Source organism: Ochlerotatus camptorhynchus, unplaced genomic scaffold, assembly GCF_037179485.1.
Source record: "Ochlerotatus camptorhynchus isolate MF236.1 unplaced genomic scaffold, CSIRO-AGI_Acam_v1.1 ptg000206l, whole genome shotgun sequence".
NCBI lineage: Eukaryota > Metazoa > Arthropoda > Insecta > Diptera > Culicidae > Ochlerotatus > Ochlerotatus camptorhynchus.
In genome coordinates this window covers 226,057-239,951 of record NW_027040696.1, presented here as the reverse complement: position 1 = coordinate 239,951, position 13,895 = coordinate 226,057, and the positions used below count along the sequence as shown (strand labels likewise).

The 13,895-nt window shown below is 42.4% G+C and overlaps 2 protein-coding genes across 3 annotated transcripts in view; one reads left to right on the top strand and one right to left on the bottom strand.

The window, feature by feature from the left end:
- LOC135703036 (sodium-coupled monocarboxylate transporter 1-like) overlaps positions 1-6,556 on the top strand; it is a 37,357-nt gene extending 30,801 nt beyond the window's left edge. Inside the window, exons 5-9 of the mRNA XM_065224136.1 lie at positions 4,800-4,851; positions 5,102-5,169; positions 5,229-5,633; positions 5,692-6,072; positions 6,137-6,556. Coding sequence (XP_065080208.1) covers positions 4,800-4,851; positions 5,102-5,169; positions 5,229-5,633; positions 5,692-6,072; positions 6,137-6,556 — 1,326 coding nt within the window. The remainder of the gene's footprint in view (positions 1-4,799; positions 4,852-5,101; positions 5,170-5,228; positions 5,634-5,691; positions 6,073-6,136) is intronic.
- A 3,131-nt stretch (positions 6,557-9,687) lies between these two features.
- The window catches only part of LOC135703038 (phenoloxidase-activating factor 2-like), a 28,800-nt gene continuing 24,592 nt past the window's right edge, over positions 9,688-13,895 (bottom strand). The window contains exon 5 of one of the 2 annotated variants that reach the window (XM_065224140.1): positions 9,688-10,504. In XM_065224140.1, the coding sequence (XP_065080212.1) occupies positions 9,768-10,504 (737 nt within the window). In that variant the 3' untranslated portion in view covers positions 9,688-9,767. The remainder of the gene's footprint in view (positions 10,505-13,895) is intronic. The other variant, XM_065224139.1, reaches the window with a different exon arrangement.

The following is a 13,895-nucleotide window of genomic DNA, read 5'->3' as shown; positions in this document are numbered from 1 at the left end:
CACTCACGTGTTATAAAAAAAAATGTTTTCCGGAATTATGAAAGCATTGATAATTAGTACTTGTACTTTACATGAAGATATCGTTAAATATGTGTTTGACACATAAAACCTGTCAATATTGCTTTCAGTTCGTCGCAATCCGCGATTTTTCGATTCGTGAGCCTCTGAGTGAACGCTCACGAACCATAAGATCGCTGATTGTGACGTTCTGTAAGCGAAATTGACAGGTTTTATGAGTCAAACACATACTTCAGGCATAACATTTGATAACGGCACAAAAGCATTTGTAAACAAACTTTCTAAGGCCCTTTACACGCGAGCCAAAGCACCCCAACAAACAATTTGTGCTGATTAAAGACTGAATAAGCAATTTTTTAGCTGAAGAAGTATATTTTTGCCTTAATAAGCTCTTATTCTGCTTCTAATGTTTGTTGGGACGCTCACGCAAACCAACAACCTTATCGGATAGGGGCAACTATCACCTTTCCGAAAGTGGTTTTGGTTTGCGTGGGCGTACTTTGGTTCGCGTGCAAAGAGCCTCAGAAAGTTTGTTTACAAATGCTTTTGTGCCGTTATCAAATGTTATGCCTGACTTAACACCCTCTTCTTGTTACTCACAAGTACAATATATCGTTGCATCATCTAATGATTTCATAATTCCAAAAAAACAGTTTTTTATAGCAAGTGAGTGGAAGCAACCCTGTTTGCATCTGATTCAGACAGCTTGATTATCTGGAATTTCTTCAGGAGCAAATGATGTTGATAGCTTATTTGTTTTATTTGTACGTTTAGCGACAACTATGTCTTCCCTCTTTCAACAATGTCTTTCCTCTGTTTTTGTCCCGTAAATCTTGCGTGGCGACGAGCGTTAGTGTATTCAGCATCATTGAGCGTTGAGCCAATACGGAGTTGTTCTCCGAAGCTTGATCCCGTACTCTCTACAATATGTTGATAACTCTGATAACTAATGAATTTTGGGCCATTATCCACCTTTATTGATTCTGGAATGCCAAATCTACAGAAAGATTCGTGTAGTGCCTGGATAGTACGCTTGGCTGTGATTTGTTTCATTACCAAAGCTTCGGTAAATCTACTGAATTAGTCGACTATAACAAGTAGATTGTGACCAGCCGGCTATGGTTTTCCATGACTTCGCTGGCATTTTCGTCCTTTGAACCGGTTCGGGAACTCCCAACTGTTTACACAGGTTTCCACGGCTTCATCCATTAATGGCCACCATACTTTTTGCCAAAGACAACTCTTCATCGCTGCCTCATGAGCTAGATCTATTACTTACTTACTTACTTAACGGTCCTGTGCACCTCCAGCGGTGCAAAGGGCCAACGTGAAAGATTTCCATCCTGGGCGGCTGCTCGCTTTTGCCTTGACCTGGGCCCAGGTCAGATTCCTATCGACTTGCTTAATTTCCTTATTGAGGCTCCGCCGCCATGAGCCCCTGGGTCTGCCTCTGCTGCGATGTCCTGCCGGATTCCAATCCAGCGCTTGCTTGCAGATTTCGTTTCCGCCCCGTCGAAGTGTGTGGCCGACCCACCTCCACTTTCGCATTCGCATTTCTGCTCTGATGACATCGACGATGGAGCTCGGCATTCGAGATCCAGTTGTGAGGCCACCAGGCACGAATTATATACCGCAGGCATCGGTTGATGAAGACCTGCAGCTTTTGAGTGTTCTCCGCTGATACACACCACGTCTCGCTGGCGTATAACAACACAGATTTCACGTTCGAGTTGAAAATTCGGATCTGGTTGGATCTCCATACGTTTCGTAAACTCGCAAAGGCAGCCCTAGCCTTTTTGATTCGTGCACCTATGTCGCTCTTGGTCCCGCCGTCCGACGCTATTTGGCTGCCAAGATATTGGAAACTTTCCACCTTCTCCACTGCTTGCCCCGCTACCGTAAAGTTGGAAGGGTTGCCCGTGTTGATATCCAACGATTTGGTCTTGTTGACGTTGATGGTGAGACCCGCTGCAGAGGAGCGTTCGGCTAGGTCATTGAGCTTACTCTGCATATCAGAGCGCCGTTGTGCTAGTAGAGCAACATCATCAGCCAAATCGAAGTCGTTGAGATGCTCCATGGTGATAGGCTGCCAAAGCAGCCAACGGTTCGGTACACGGTCAATTGCACCTACCATGATCTCGTCGATTACGATGAGAAACAGTAGCGGTGATAGTATACATCCTTGTCTCACACCAGCGACTACCCGGATAGGGTCGGACAAGGCTCCGTTATGCAGAACTCTGCACGTGAAAGCCTCATACTGCGCTTCGATGAGGTTGACGATTTTATCCGGGACTCCCTTGCGTCTCAGGGCGCCCCACAGATTCTCGTGATTGAGACGGTGCGTGACAATATGGTCTACACAAGATCTTCCGGCACGGAATCCTGCCTGCTGCCGTCGGAGAGTCACGTCGATCTTCTCCTGTATCCGATTCAGGATAACTTTGCACAGAACTTTGAGAACACAATACACAGTAACATGATGCCTCGCCAATTGTCGCACACAGTCAGGTCCCCCTTTTTTGGGACCTTCACAAAAGATGCACTACATCCAGTCGGCCGGAAAAGTCGCGGTGTCCCAGATATTATAGAATAGTTGATGCAACATTTGTGCGGATAGCATGGGGTCAGCTTTGAGCATCTCCGCTAATATGCGATCGACCCCTGGAGCCTTGTTGGATTTCATGCTTCGGATAGCTGCTTCACTCTCCTGCAGTGATGGGGCCTCGGAATTGACGCGAGTGATGCGCCGCACCCTAGGCGGATCATGCCGAGATGTTGATGGCTGGTTGGCCGTCGAAACTTGAAGAAGTTGTTCGAAGTGCTCAAACCAGCGTTTCAGCTAGTCAGTGGGGTCGGTAAGCAATTGTCCAGTCGTGTCCTTCACTGGCATCCTCGGATTCATTCTTGCTCCACTCAGGCGTCGTGAGATATCGTAGAGGAGGCGTATATCGCCAGTGTTTGCGGCTTTCTCCTCTTCGTCGGCCAGGGAGTTCACCCACGCTCGCTTGTCCCTCCTGCAAGAGCGCTTGACTGCCTTCTCTAGAGCCGAGTGCCGTTGACGGGCTTCGTTTGGCTCCTCTGGTTCTCGCCCGCTCTATCGCGGCTTTTGCTTCTCTACGCTCCTCAATCTTCCGCCAGGTTTCATCTGTGATCCACTCTTTCCTCTGGGTGCGCAGCTCACCCAAGTTGTTCTCGCTTGCTTCTATAAAGGCATTCTTGATGGCCGTCCATTGATCTTCTACGCTGCCATCTTCTGGAACGTCCGCAGCTTGAGTCTCAAGTTCTTCAACAAAAGACCTTTTTACCGCTGGATCTTCAAGTCGGCGAGTGTTGAACCGCCGCCCGAGTCTCTCCTCCTGTCGCTGGATCCGTGCCATGCATATGCGGATTTCGCCGATTAGAAGGTGATGGTCAGACGCGATGTCGGCGCTGCGTTTATTCCGGACATCAAGAAGGCTCCGTCTCCATTTTCGGCTGATGCAGATGTGGTCGATCTGATTTTCGGTATGTCCATCACGGGAAACCAACGTGACTTTGTGCACAGGCCGATGGGGGAAGAGCGAGCCCCCGATCACCATGTCGTTATTGCCACAAAATTTTGCAAACAGCTCACCGTTCTCGCTCATTTCGCCGAGACCATGGCGTCCCGTGACACGCGCATAGTCCGTGTTGTTGGAGCCGATCTTCGCATTGAAGTCGCCAGCGTAGATCTTGATGTCACCCTTTGGAAACTTATTCACGACGGCATTCAGTTGACTGTAAAAATTCTCCTTGTCCTAGATCTATTACGCGGTCTCGTAATATCTTTGGAACAACTAACCGGTTTCCTCTCAGTAGTATGCCCTCTACATCACATGTTTCGGTCTCGTAAGGTTTATATTCTTTTGGTAATACCTCTTTTGATTCTGCCTCGAGAGCTTTCAAAACTGCTTGGATAGTGTCATCTTCCACCGGCGCCGGTGGTGTAGAGGTAAGCGTGACTGCTTTCTAACACCCCAATGGGTCTGGGTTCAATCCCAGCCGAGGTCGGTGGGATTTTTCTGAGGCATAAAAATCTCTGGTCACGTCTTCCTTCGGAAGGGAAGTAAAGCCGTTGGTCCCGGCCCATGTGTGTTGAATGGGTGCGATATCCTACGCAGGTGTGGAAGCTGCCTTCCTGCACATTCGATTGCCATCAATGGATGGCAATCGATGTCTGTCGGTGATTGGCACTAGATTGCGGAACAGAGACCGACGTTAAATAAAGTAAAAGAAAAAAAAAGTGTCATCTTCCATAGTTTCGTTGACAATTTCAACAATACTTAAGGCAATTGGTATTGCTTGTTCGGCTACATTACGAATGTATTCTTGAGTTCCTGCATCAAACTGTTCCGGTGTATACACTGCCAATCGGGATAGAGCATCTGCAATGTGGGTTGATCCTCGCATGTGTTCGACATCTTAGCTGTAGGCCTGAAATCGTAGAACCCATCGTTCTATATGAGCGCAAAGTCGTCACCTGGGACTAAACACGAACTCCAATGCCTTACAATCTGTCAACAATTTAAATTTTATCCCTTGGAGGTAAAGTTTGAACTTATCTATGTACACTCCATACGAGTGACAACGCCTCTCTTAATGGAGGCATATAAATTTCAATTTTAAATCATTGAAATTCTGATGAATAACGTGTAATTTTATGTTCAAAAACCTGCTCCAGTTTGTAGTTGAAAATTAAAAATATTTAATTGCGTGTACCCCAATGATAACTTACTCAAATTATTTTAATGTATTTTTAGTTACTATGGATGCCTGTAGTCATATATGTACCAGCTCTTGCGTTCAATCAAGGTAAGTGTTAGAATTATGTAATTTCGTTATTTAGGACATTTCATCAAAATCTGGATCGATACAGTGTAATAGCCATTTGGGAGCATTATTTTGCATGTAACGTTATAAAGGAATTTTCGTTGATTTAAATCTCCAAGGGATACGCGCCCTCTATTTTTCCATGTCTGATCCATTTTACATTCGCTAGTTCATAAATGCAATTAAAATTCAAATAAGCATTTTAAAACAAAATTATTGATTTTGATTGCAGTAACGGGGATTAACGTACACACGATAACACCTATAGTTTGCCTAATATGCATTTTCTACACAAGTGCAGTAAGTACAGAACTTTTGACAGGTTTAAATCCAATGCATAATTGGTCCTCTGCTTTCAGGGTGGCATGAAGGCCGTTGTCTGGACGGACGTCATCCAATCTGCCGTTACTTTAGGTGCCATACTCGTTGTACTGATTAAGGGTGTAATCGATGTCGGTGGCCCGGCAGTAGTTTGGGAACGTAATATGGCAGGTAAACGTTTAGAAGCACCGAATTTCGATCCCAACCCGACGTTAAGGCACTCCGTGTGGACAATGATGGTTGGAGGCAGTGTTTGGTACACGTATGGAGTTTCGTGCAGCCAGGACATGATTCAACGCTACTTGTCTCTGCCGACGTTGGAAGATGCGAGGAAAGCTTCAAGGGGGTTCGTTTTCGGAATGATCTTAGTCATAGTACTGCTGTCCTCTATTGGAATGCTCATCTTTGCCACCTACCACGACTGCGATCCCCTAACTACCAACGTGAGAAGTTTTGGGGGAGATTATGACAAGGAAATGTTTGACTTTTTATGTTTTACAGCTTGCTGCAGCAAAGGACCAGCTGCTGCCTCTGTTTGTGATGGACATATTCCAAAACTACCCCGGTGTAGCAGGAGTTTTCGTGGCCGGGATTTTTAGTGCCGCCCTGAGTTCGTTGTCTTCAGCCCTGAATGCTTTAGCTGCGATTACGTTTGAGGACTTTGTGAAACCCTATTTTGGAAATAGGCTTACAGATAAACATATCAGCTACACATTGCGCGGATCAGTGCTTATATTTGGGGTGATTTCAGTAATTTTCATCTACATCGTTGAACACTTGGGCGCGGTGATGCAATTAACGATGACCCTTAGCTCCACTTCCGGAGGGCCACTGTTTGGTTTGTTCGTAATGGGTATTCTTATGCCATGGGTAAATGCAACGGTAAAATGATCTATGTCAATTTCTGCTCATAAAGTTACATCCGTTTCTCATTATTTTATTTCAGGGAGCCCTCTATGGTGGAATAACAGGATTCTTGTCCATGTGCTACCTATGCTTCAGATCTCAAGCATCATTGGCAACAGGGGAGATAATCTACAGTACCAAGGATGTGAATGTCTCCGGGTGTAGCTATCAGTTTACAAATACCAGCAAACCTGCTCCCACTTTTGATGATATGGAAAAGTCCCTTCATCACATATCATACCAGTACTTTACACTTTTTGGAACTATAGTTTCGTGCACCGTAGGCTCTCTTGTAAGCATAATAAGAGGCAGCTATGACAGAGAGCCGATTGACCCAAAGTTGGTGGCGCCTTTCATCAGAAGGTTTATGGTTCGAGAAACAAACACTCCGGAAAAATATCCATTGAATGAAATTATGAAGGACGAATGTAAAAATTGCAATGTCAATCAACCGGAGTGAGATCTTAAATAAACTATGGTAGTAAACTGAAGTTTTTCAATAGTTTTGAAACCATGCATTATGTTTGTAATTGATCACCTATATCCAACAGATACCTATCCATTTTTTACTATTATAAATGAGATAATGCAAAATCAACAATTGAAAAGGCCTCATCCGCTTTTGTAAACAAAACTTCGTGCGGCCATTTCTCGTGAATCAGAGCTAATCTATGCAGACCCAGGACATCATCAGGTATTTGAAAGCAACTCCTATTCGATTTTTTTTTTTGTATGCGTAGGCGAGCTCCGTTTCACGAGAAAAGGCTGCAAGGATTTTTGCTTACAAAAACTGATGAGACCTTTCTAATTGTTGATCTTGAATTCTTCGTAAAAACTGGACCGATTACATTAGCCATAACAAATTGCAATGGTTTCAAATGAATATTAAATCTGCTTGTACGGTCGATAATGATGTCGTAAAATAGTTGTTAATGCGTGCTGCCGACGAGAGTGATGTCGGGTGAATTGTATCAGTTGAGAGTTTTCGTGCTTTTGCTACCGATCCGGTACAAATCGTTAACATGCGATATTTTGCCTTGCGTAGGTTAAAAGAAACGACGTTGTTTTAAATCTGGTTTATTAACACTCCGAATACGATGCCTCTGAAAAGCGTGTAACGGCAAGTTTGCAATGGCATAGCTTAGCCATTTCTTGATGTATTTCAAAAATCGCGGTACCACTAATATTCTTATTTATGATCTTAAAAAGATTGAAGAAAGGGTCGTCTACTTTTTTAAAAAGCGAAAATAGTCGTTACACGTTTTTTTTTAGGGTTGTGTTTATGGTCTTTGCAAGTGACTTAAGATCTATAATTTTGATTAATTCGCACAAATTTTCATAATTAGCCAGAATACAGTCATGGTTCTTACATATGGATCCTGGAGACAACGGAAAGGTCCTCTGGAAGATCCGGAACATTCGTAAAAGTGGTCAATCTATGAAACTGATCCTAAAGCTCCGCGTTTTTTTTTTAAACATTTGGAACTGTGATATAAGATAAAATTTGGAGTCGTGACATAAACATGGACTAAGATGGCCATGGGACCGTCCTCCGGAAGATCCGCAACATCCGTAAAATCGGTCAATCCATGAAACTGATCATAATGTTCCACGGTTTGTTCGAAAACAATTGGAACTGTGATATAACAAAGAATTTGGGGTCGTGACATAAACATGGTCATGGGACCGTCCTCCGGAAGATCCGGAACATCCCTAAAAGTGGTCCAACCATGAAACTGATCCTAAAGCTACACAGTTTTTTTATTCAAAAACACGTGGAACTGTGATATAAGAAAGAAATTGCGGTCCCGGTTAGCCATAAAGCCATCCTCCGAAAAATCCGAAACATCTATAAAAGTCCATCCATTAAACTGATCCTAGAGTTCCGCAGTTTTTTCGAAAACACATGGAACTGTGACATAAGAATGAATTTGGGGTCGTGACATAAACATGGACCTGGATGGCCATGGGACCATCCTCCGGAAGATCCGAAACATCTATAAAGTGGTAAATCCATAAAATTGATCCTAGAGCTCCGCAGTTTTTTTTTCGTGACATAAACTTGGACCAGGATGAGACCATTCTCCGCGAGATCCGGAATATCCATAAGAGTGCTAATTTCATGATGGTCGATTTTTCTATTTGCTTGTTTTTGGTGCTTTGCCTCCCTCCCAAGAAGAGTTTTACCGGGTATTTTTTTCTTTTCTTGGTGCTGGCGTTCTGCCTTCCGGAGGATGCACGCGAATGAAGTGTTAGGCAAAAATTCAGTGCAAATGAAAAACTTCGCATGTAATTAAAAATGTTCGGTTGTAAAAACAACGCGGAAGATTTTTTCGATTACCAAACCAGCGAGTGAACAAACCAGCGCATTTACGGAGGCAGAATTTGGTGAGCTCCATCTGATTATAAATCAATCATAAATGCATATTTCCAAATATTACTAAATACGCGCCAGATTTCGAAATCTGGAAGTGTGTTTGCAGTACCATTATTCATATGATAACGGTAGTGCTTACACGTGGGGCTTATTGTATGTGAAAGTAACCTCGGAATGGACGTGAATTACCAGGCATTCTGAAATTGATTGCTGAATCTGCAGTAGAGCTATCGCTTTTTAACTCCCGGACTAAACTTGCTTTAACTTATTACATCAAGGATTGTTGTAAGCAAATTTCTTCCATAATACCAGTGCCGGCCAGTGGGGGTTAGAATGAATACACACACACAGGCATGGAAAACCATTTGCATTCATTTTGTGCATTCATTTACATTCATTTGCCCCTAACTTTTTCATTAACAGAATTCCTCAAAATGATGTATCGAACTTTTGTAGGTTTTGCTATAACCTACAACTTTTGTTAACAACTCAAATCCGTATCTCTTATGCATGACGAACCAGAGCGAACAGAAGCCACTACTGTGACAACAACAGTAACAAGTTCTGCCCGCTCTAATTTGTGATGCATATGAGATACATATTTGAGTAATGGGCAATAGCTAATAACAAAACCTACTAAAGTTCTAAGCAACATTTTGGGGAATGCTGTTGATGAAAAAAGTTAGAGGCAAATGAATGTAAATGAATGCATGAAATGAATGTGAATGATTTTCCATGCCTGCACACACACACACACACACACACACACACCACCACCGGTACAAGTGCCCGTAAACCGGACGATTCACTACCGTACAAGTGACTGACCATAAACAATAAACAACCATTAAAAATGACAGTTGCAGTTCTGCCGTGATCCAAGTTCACGGATGCAGGAACGCAATCATGGGAAGGAACGTTTGTGGGTGCATGGTATCACAAAATCATGGTTTTATTAGGTATTTACAATAGCGTTACGAATTTGCTGCTCACGCTGAGCAGACGTGAATTAAGTTCATGGGTTTGGGATTAGGTTCTTTAAAATTGGATTAACTGACAGTTCAGGCCTTCATGATTTTTTGTTCACGAATAACGGAGCGTTTTTTTTTGCGTGCATACGATCCAGATGCTTATGAATTGGAAATTTCTTTTGGTCGTTCGGAAAATGACTTGAAAATGTATCCAACTAGCTATGTCTTTCGTTTACGTTAATGCAAATATTGTACATGTCCAAATTTTATCTTCATGACCTAGACAAACAGTAAATTAAATAATACCCAATATCCTCTAATAACTAATCTACAAATAAGTCAACGTGATACATTTTAGCAATTTCACCGTCGATCCAATCACGATAGTAAGGAACATTGACGTACACCCCTGGAACGTCCCGAGTCCCGCAGTGCGTTCCGAATGCTACAATTCCTACCAGATAGTACTGATTCTCGGAGTTTGGAACCTTACAAACCAATGGTGATCCTCCATCGCCTTGACATGCATCTTTGCCGGATTCACCTCCGGCGCAAAGGAAACTTTCGTGCAGTTCAACTGTATCACTTTTAAGCATCTTTCTCAGATTTTGCTCACATTCGTCTCGAGGTAAGATCGGTAGTTTAGTCCGTTTCAGAATAGATGAGTTTCGCCCATGGACGTCCTGTCCCCAACCACTGAATACGCATCGTTTCTTATCAAAGTTTGAATTCTGTGGCGGAAGGCATACCGTTCCAACTACTTCTGTAAATTGGACGTGGTCGTTGATGAACAGAATTGCAATGTCATTAAGAAGCAGTTCATCGTAGTACTGGGGATGGGTGATCGTTTTCAGTACCGAACGGTCCTGTGGTGGGTAGATTTCAACCATACTTTCTAGATCCCACTCGCCTAATCGTACTTTCAGCTTGTCTGGTTGCAGGTTCTCGATGCAGTGTGCAACGGTGAGGACTACTTTGGACTGAATTAGGGATCCTCCGCACTTGTAGATCTCGTACCCAGCTTCGATTACGTACACAAAAGCCATCCATGGAAATTCACCTGCAGTGGAAGAAGAAATAGATTTTTTGAGAGTCAAAAAACTTGTTTTGACGAAAAATGTAAAACGATATGGTTGCAAATTCTCAACAAGTTTTTCGGAATTATGACATCATTAGATGTTATGATCATATATTCTACTTGTAAGATACAAGAAGAGGTTGCAAATTATGTGCTTGTCACATTCAACCTGATGAATGTGAGCGTCTTAGTGGAAGAACTAAATACCTCTCGCTCTTTATATATTAGTCCTGTCATTTTCGATTGCTGAGAGTCGCAATCAGCGATTTTATCAATTTTCTTTCACTCACTCGCTCACTCACTCAGCGATCATAAAATCACTGATTGTGACTCTTATGGCGGTAAGCTCCAAGTTGGATTAATATATAATACCGACTCTGTTTGGATAACCTGTAAAATGTTTCCTTAGAGTCGTGTTGATTAACTTTGATGACGAAATCAAGGCAGCCGGACATTCTTGATCGAGATTTAATTCGAGGATAATATCAGTTGGAGCTAACCACCATTAGAAAGAAAAAATGACAAATTGTATGTGTCAACAGTGGCGTAGCAAGAGGTGAGCAGGATTCCCCTAGCTCAAATTGTTTTTTTTAGAAGTTCAACATTCTTGAACAATTTTCAAGCTTCTTCTCAAAATTTTCAAAGTTACGTAATTAATTTTTTTTTATTCAAAGTTTCTGAACCGCGAGATTTTCTTGAGTTGCAGAAACATGAAGTTTTTCTAAGGCCATTCGATCGAACGTTATTGGACTGTTGTGGTCATTGAATGTCACTAGCCCGATTCCAGTGATTTTGGCTGACGCGGGGATCTTACCGTTTGACCTCCTGGTTCTTCAGACTTTAGCTCGTGTTGCCCAGACATGTCTAAACACAACACTGCACTGCGTACTGGCTTTTCTACCCACCACCAAGAGTAGTGAATTTTACACTCCGCACCAGTACTCGATAGCAAACACCAAACGTAGCGACCAAAGCACCGGTGGCGGTGGCCGTGTATAATTTTCACCACCGGTGTCTGATGGTTCGGCAAACACCAGAGCCGAGTGTTTCTGGCTTAGAAAAGCACCGAAGCCGAGTATTTTCGACTTCGGTAAACACGCCAGTTTGAACTTCGAATGACACTGGTCGCCACGGTACGTTCCCTTCTTGGTACAAGCTCTGTGTTTGCATACGCATGGAGGCGCTTGATACTTCTTTCTTTACCCTTTCTTTAATTTGCACTGCATCATGAAGTAGGGAAGGAAATAATGTAGGTAGGTGCAGTAACCCGTCCATATATGCGGTGTGTGTGGTTGGGTTGTGGGAGGGGGAGAATGGGGGGTTCATAGAATATTATTGGAATCGGTCAACTGGGTCCGAGGATATGGCCGGAAAATGTTCCGGTGAATACGGGTTTTGAGTCTACAATCGGCCTAAATCGTGTTAAACTCATCATGTGACACCTCAAATAACATAAGGATTCAAAATGAAGATCGTCCACAATCAAACTGGGCACCATCGGACCTGTTTCGTGTACCTCAGAGGATGAAGATTTGTATCTTACTAGAATAAAGCTACAGAAAAAAAGTTGTAATTACTTGTTTTATTCGAATGATCGTTTATTTCAGATTTTAAATGATTGAAAACGCTGTAGAAATACGTTGATGTTCTTAAATTTTATAAAAGATAACAGTTCAATATATAAACTATTTTTTTGGCGAATAACCAACTTCTACCTTTCCAAAAAGTTCTCTGTTCAACTTGACAAACAAAATGTTGGACAAGTTTTTGTCACTCAGGCGCAAACGTTTATCAGTCAATACCAACCGTAACGCACTAAATGAACGTTCAGCAGAAACCTGAGTGCAGGGAACTGCAAGCGCAACTTGTGCCATGGAATACAGGATTGGCTCGGTTCTTTTTTGGTTCCAGTAGTATTCAATGACTGAATCTGATGACAGCATTCGAGGTCGTAGCGGCATTTCTCTTAGCTTGGTATCCACTAATTGTTTTGACTGATCCGTTGCACATTCTTTTTTTCTTAACATTGCTTCGATACACGAGACTGGAGTTGTTGAAGATGATGGAACGTCAGCTGATTTGATTGGTTCATTGATATCCATCTTAATTTTCTCCCATAGCTTCTTCAAGTGTTGTAGGCCAACACTTTTTTGTTCTTCCGTGAGAAACTCGGATTGTACATAATTTATGCGAGGATCAAGGTACAATGCTGCGAGAAAGGCTTTTCCATCGAACATAACTGCTTGACGTGTATGCATAGCAGCGACCAGAGTACAAACCATAATATTGTTATTCATTTTCTCCAACTGTAATACACATTCTAACCAAATGAAGAAGAAGTCTCCCATGATTAGTGTTTCGCTTTGCAAGCGAACTGTTGCGCTATACACCGGATGAAATGATTCTACGAATTCCTTAATGAACTGCCAGTCTTCTTCAGTTAATTGAACGTGGTTGTTTTCTTCGATTAAGTCCCTAAGGAATTGCTCGTTCTTAGCGAAATATTCCAGCATGATATAAGCGGAAATCCAGCGTGTCTCCCAGTCTAACTTTGGTACACTTATTCCACTTTGCTCAAAAATTCGACGGAACCTTGATAAATAAAGGAAAACTATGTATTAACTAAACATTAAAATTGATTTGTGATTTGATGAACATTTCAATTTAAGTTGAAACAATATAGAGTAGTTTCATGCCAACTGACGAATTAATCAAACTTGACCTTTTCCGATGTCCATGACAATTTGTATAATTCCTTGCTATGGAAAATGATTCCAATTAATGCTGGAATTTTGACTCCCGCCTTGTGTTACAAAATAACTAAATTAAGATATTTCAGTAAATCGGTGGTTCAAAACATCAAGCGCAATCGATTCCAAATCAGGTTTTTATAATTAATTAAAATTTTTAGCTAATTCGGATTCAAACTTATACTACACTGGGGATTACCAGAGAGGGTAAATCAGAGTAGTTACGCAGTAATGGATTATTTACATTCATGCTAGTTCCCTAACTCCACCAGCTCAACCCACTAGCACGAATTTAAGTTGCTCCTATTGCTGGTGTGCTGGTGCAAGTGTACTAGAACTGTACTACAAAGAAGCATAATGTATACAGGGCGGCCGCATCCATCAGTATGAGATTTCCGGAGTAACTGCAAATTCGTGGTAGTTGGTTTAGCTGGTTGGGCCAGTTGATAGTGCTGAAGTAGCATAATGTAAACAGCACATTAAGAAGCATTCTATTGAAAACTCACACCCCCACACACACACACACACACACACACACACACACACACACACACACAAACACACACACACACACACACAAACACACACACACACACACACACACACACACACACACACACACA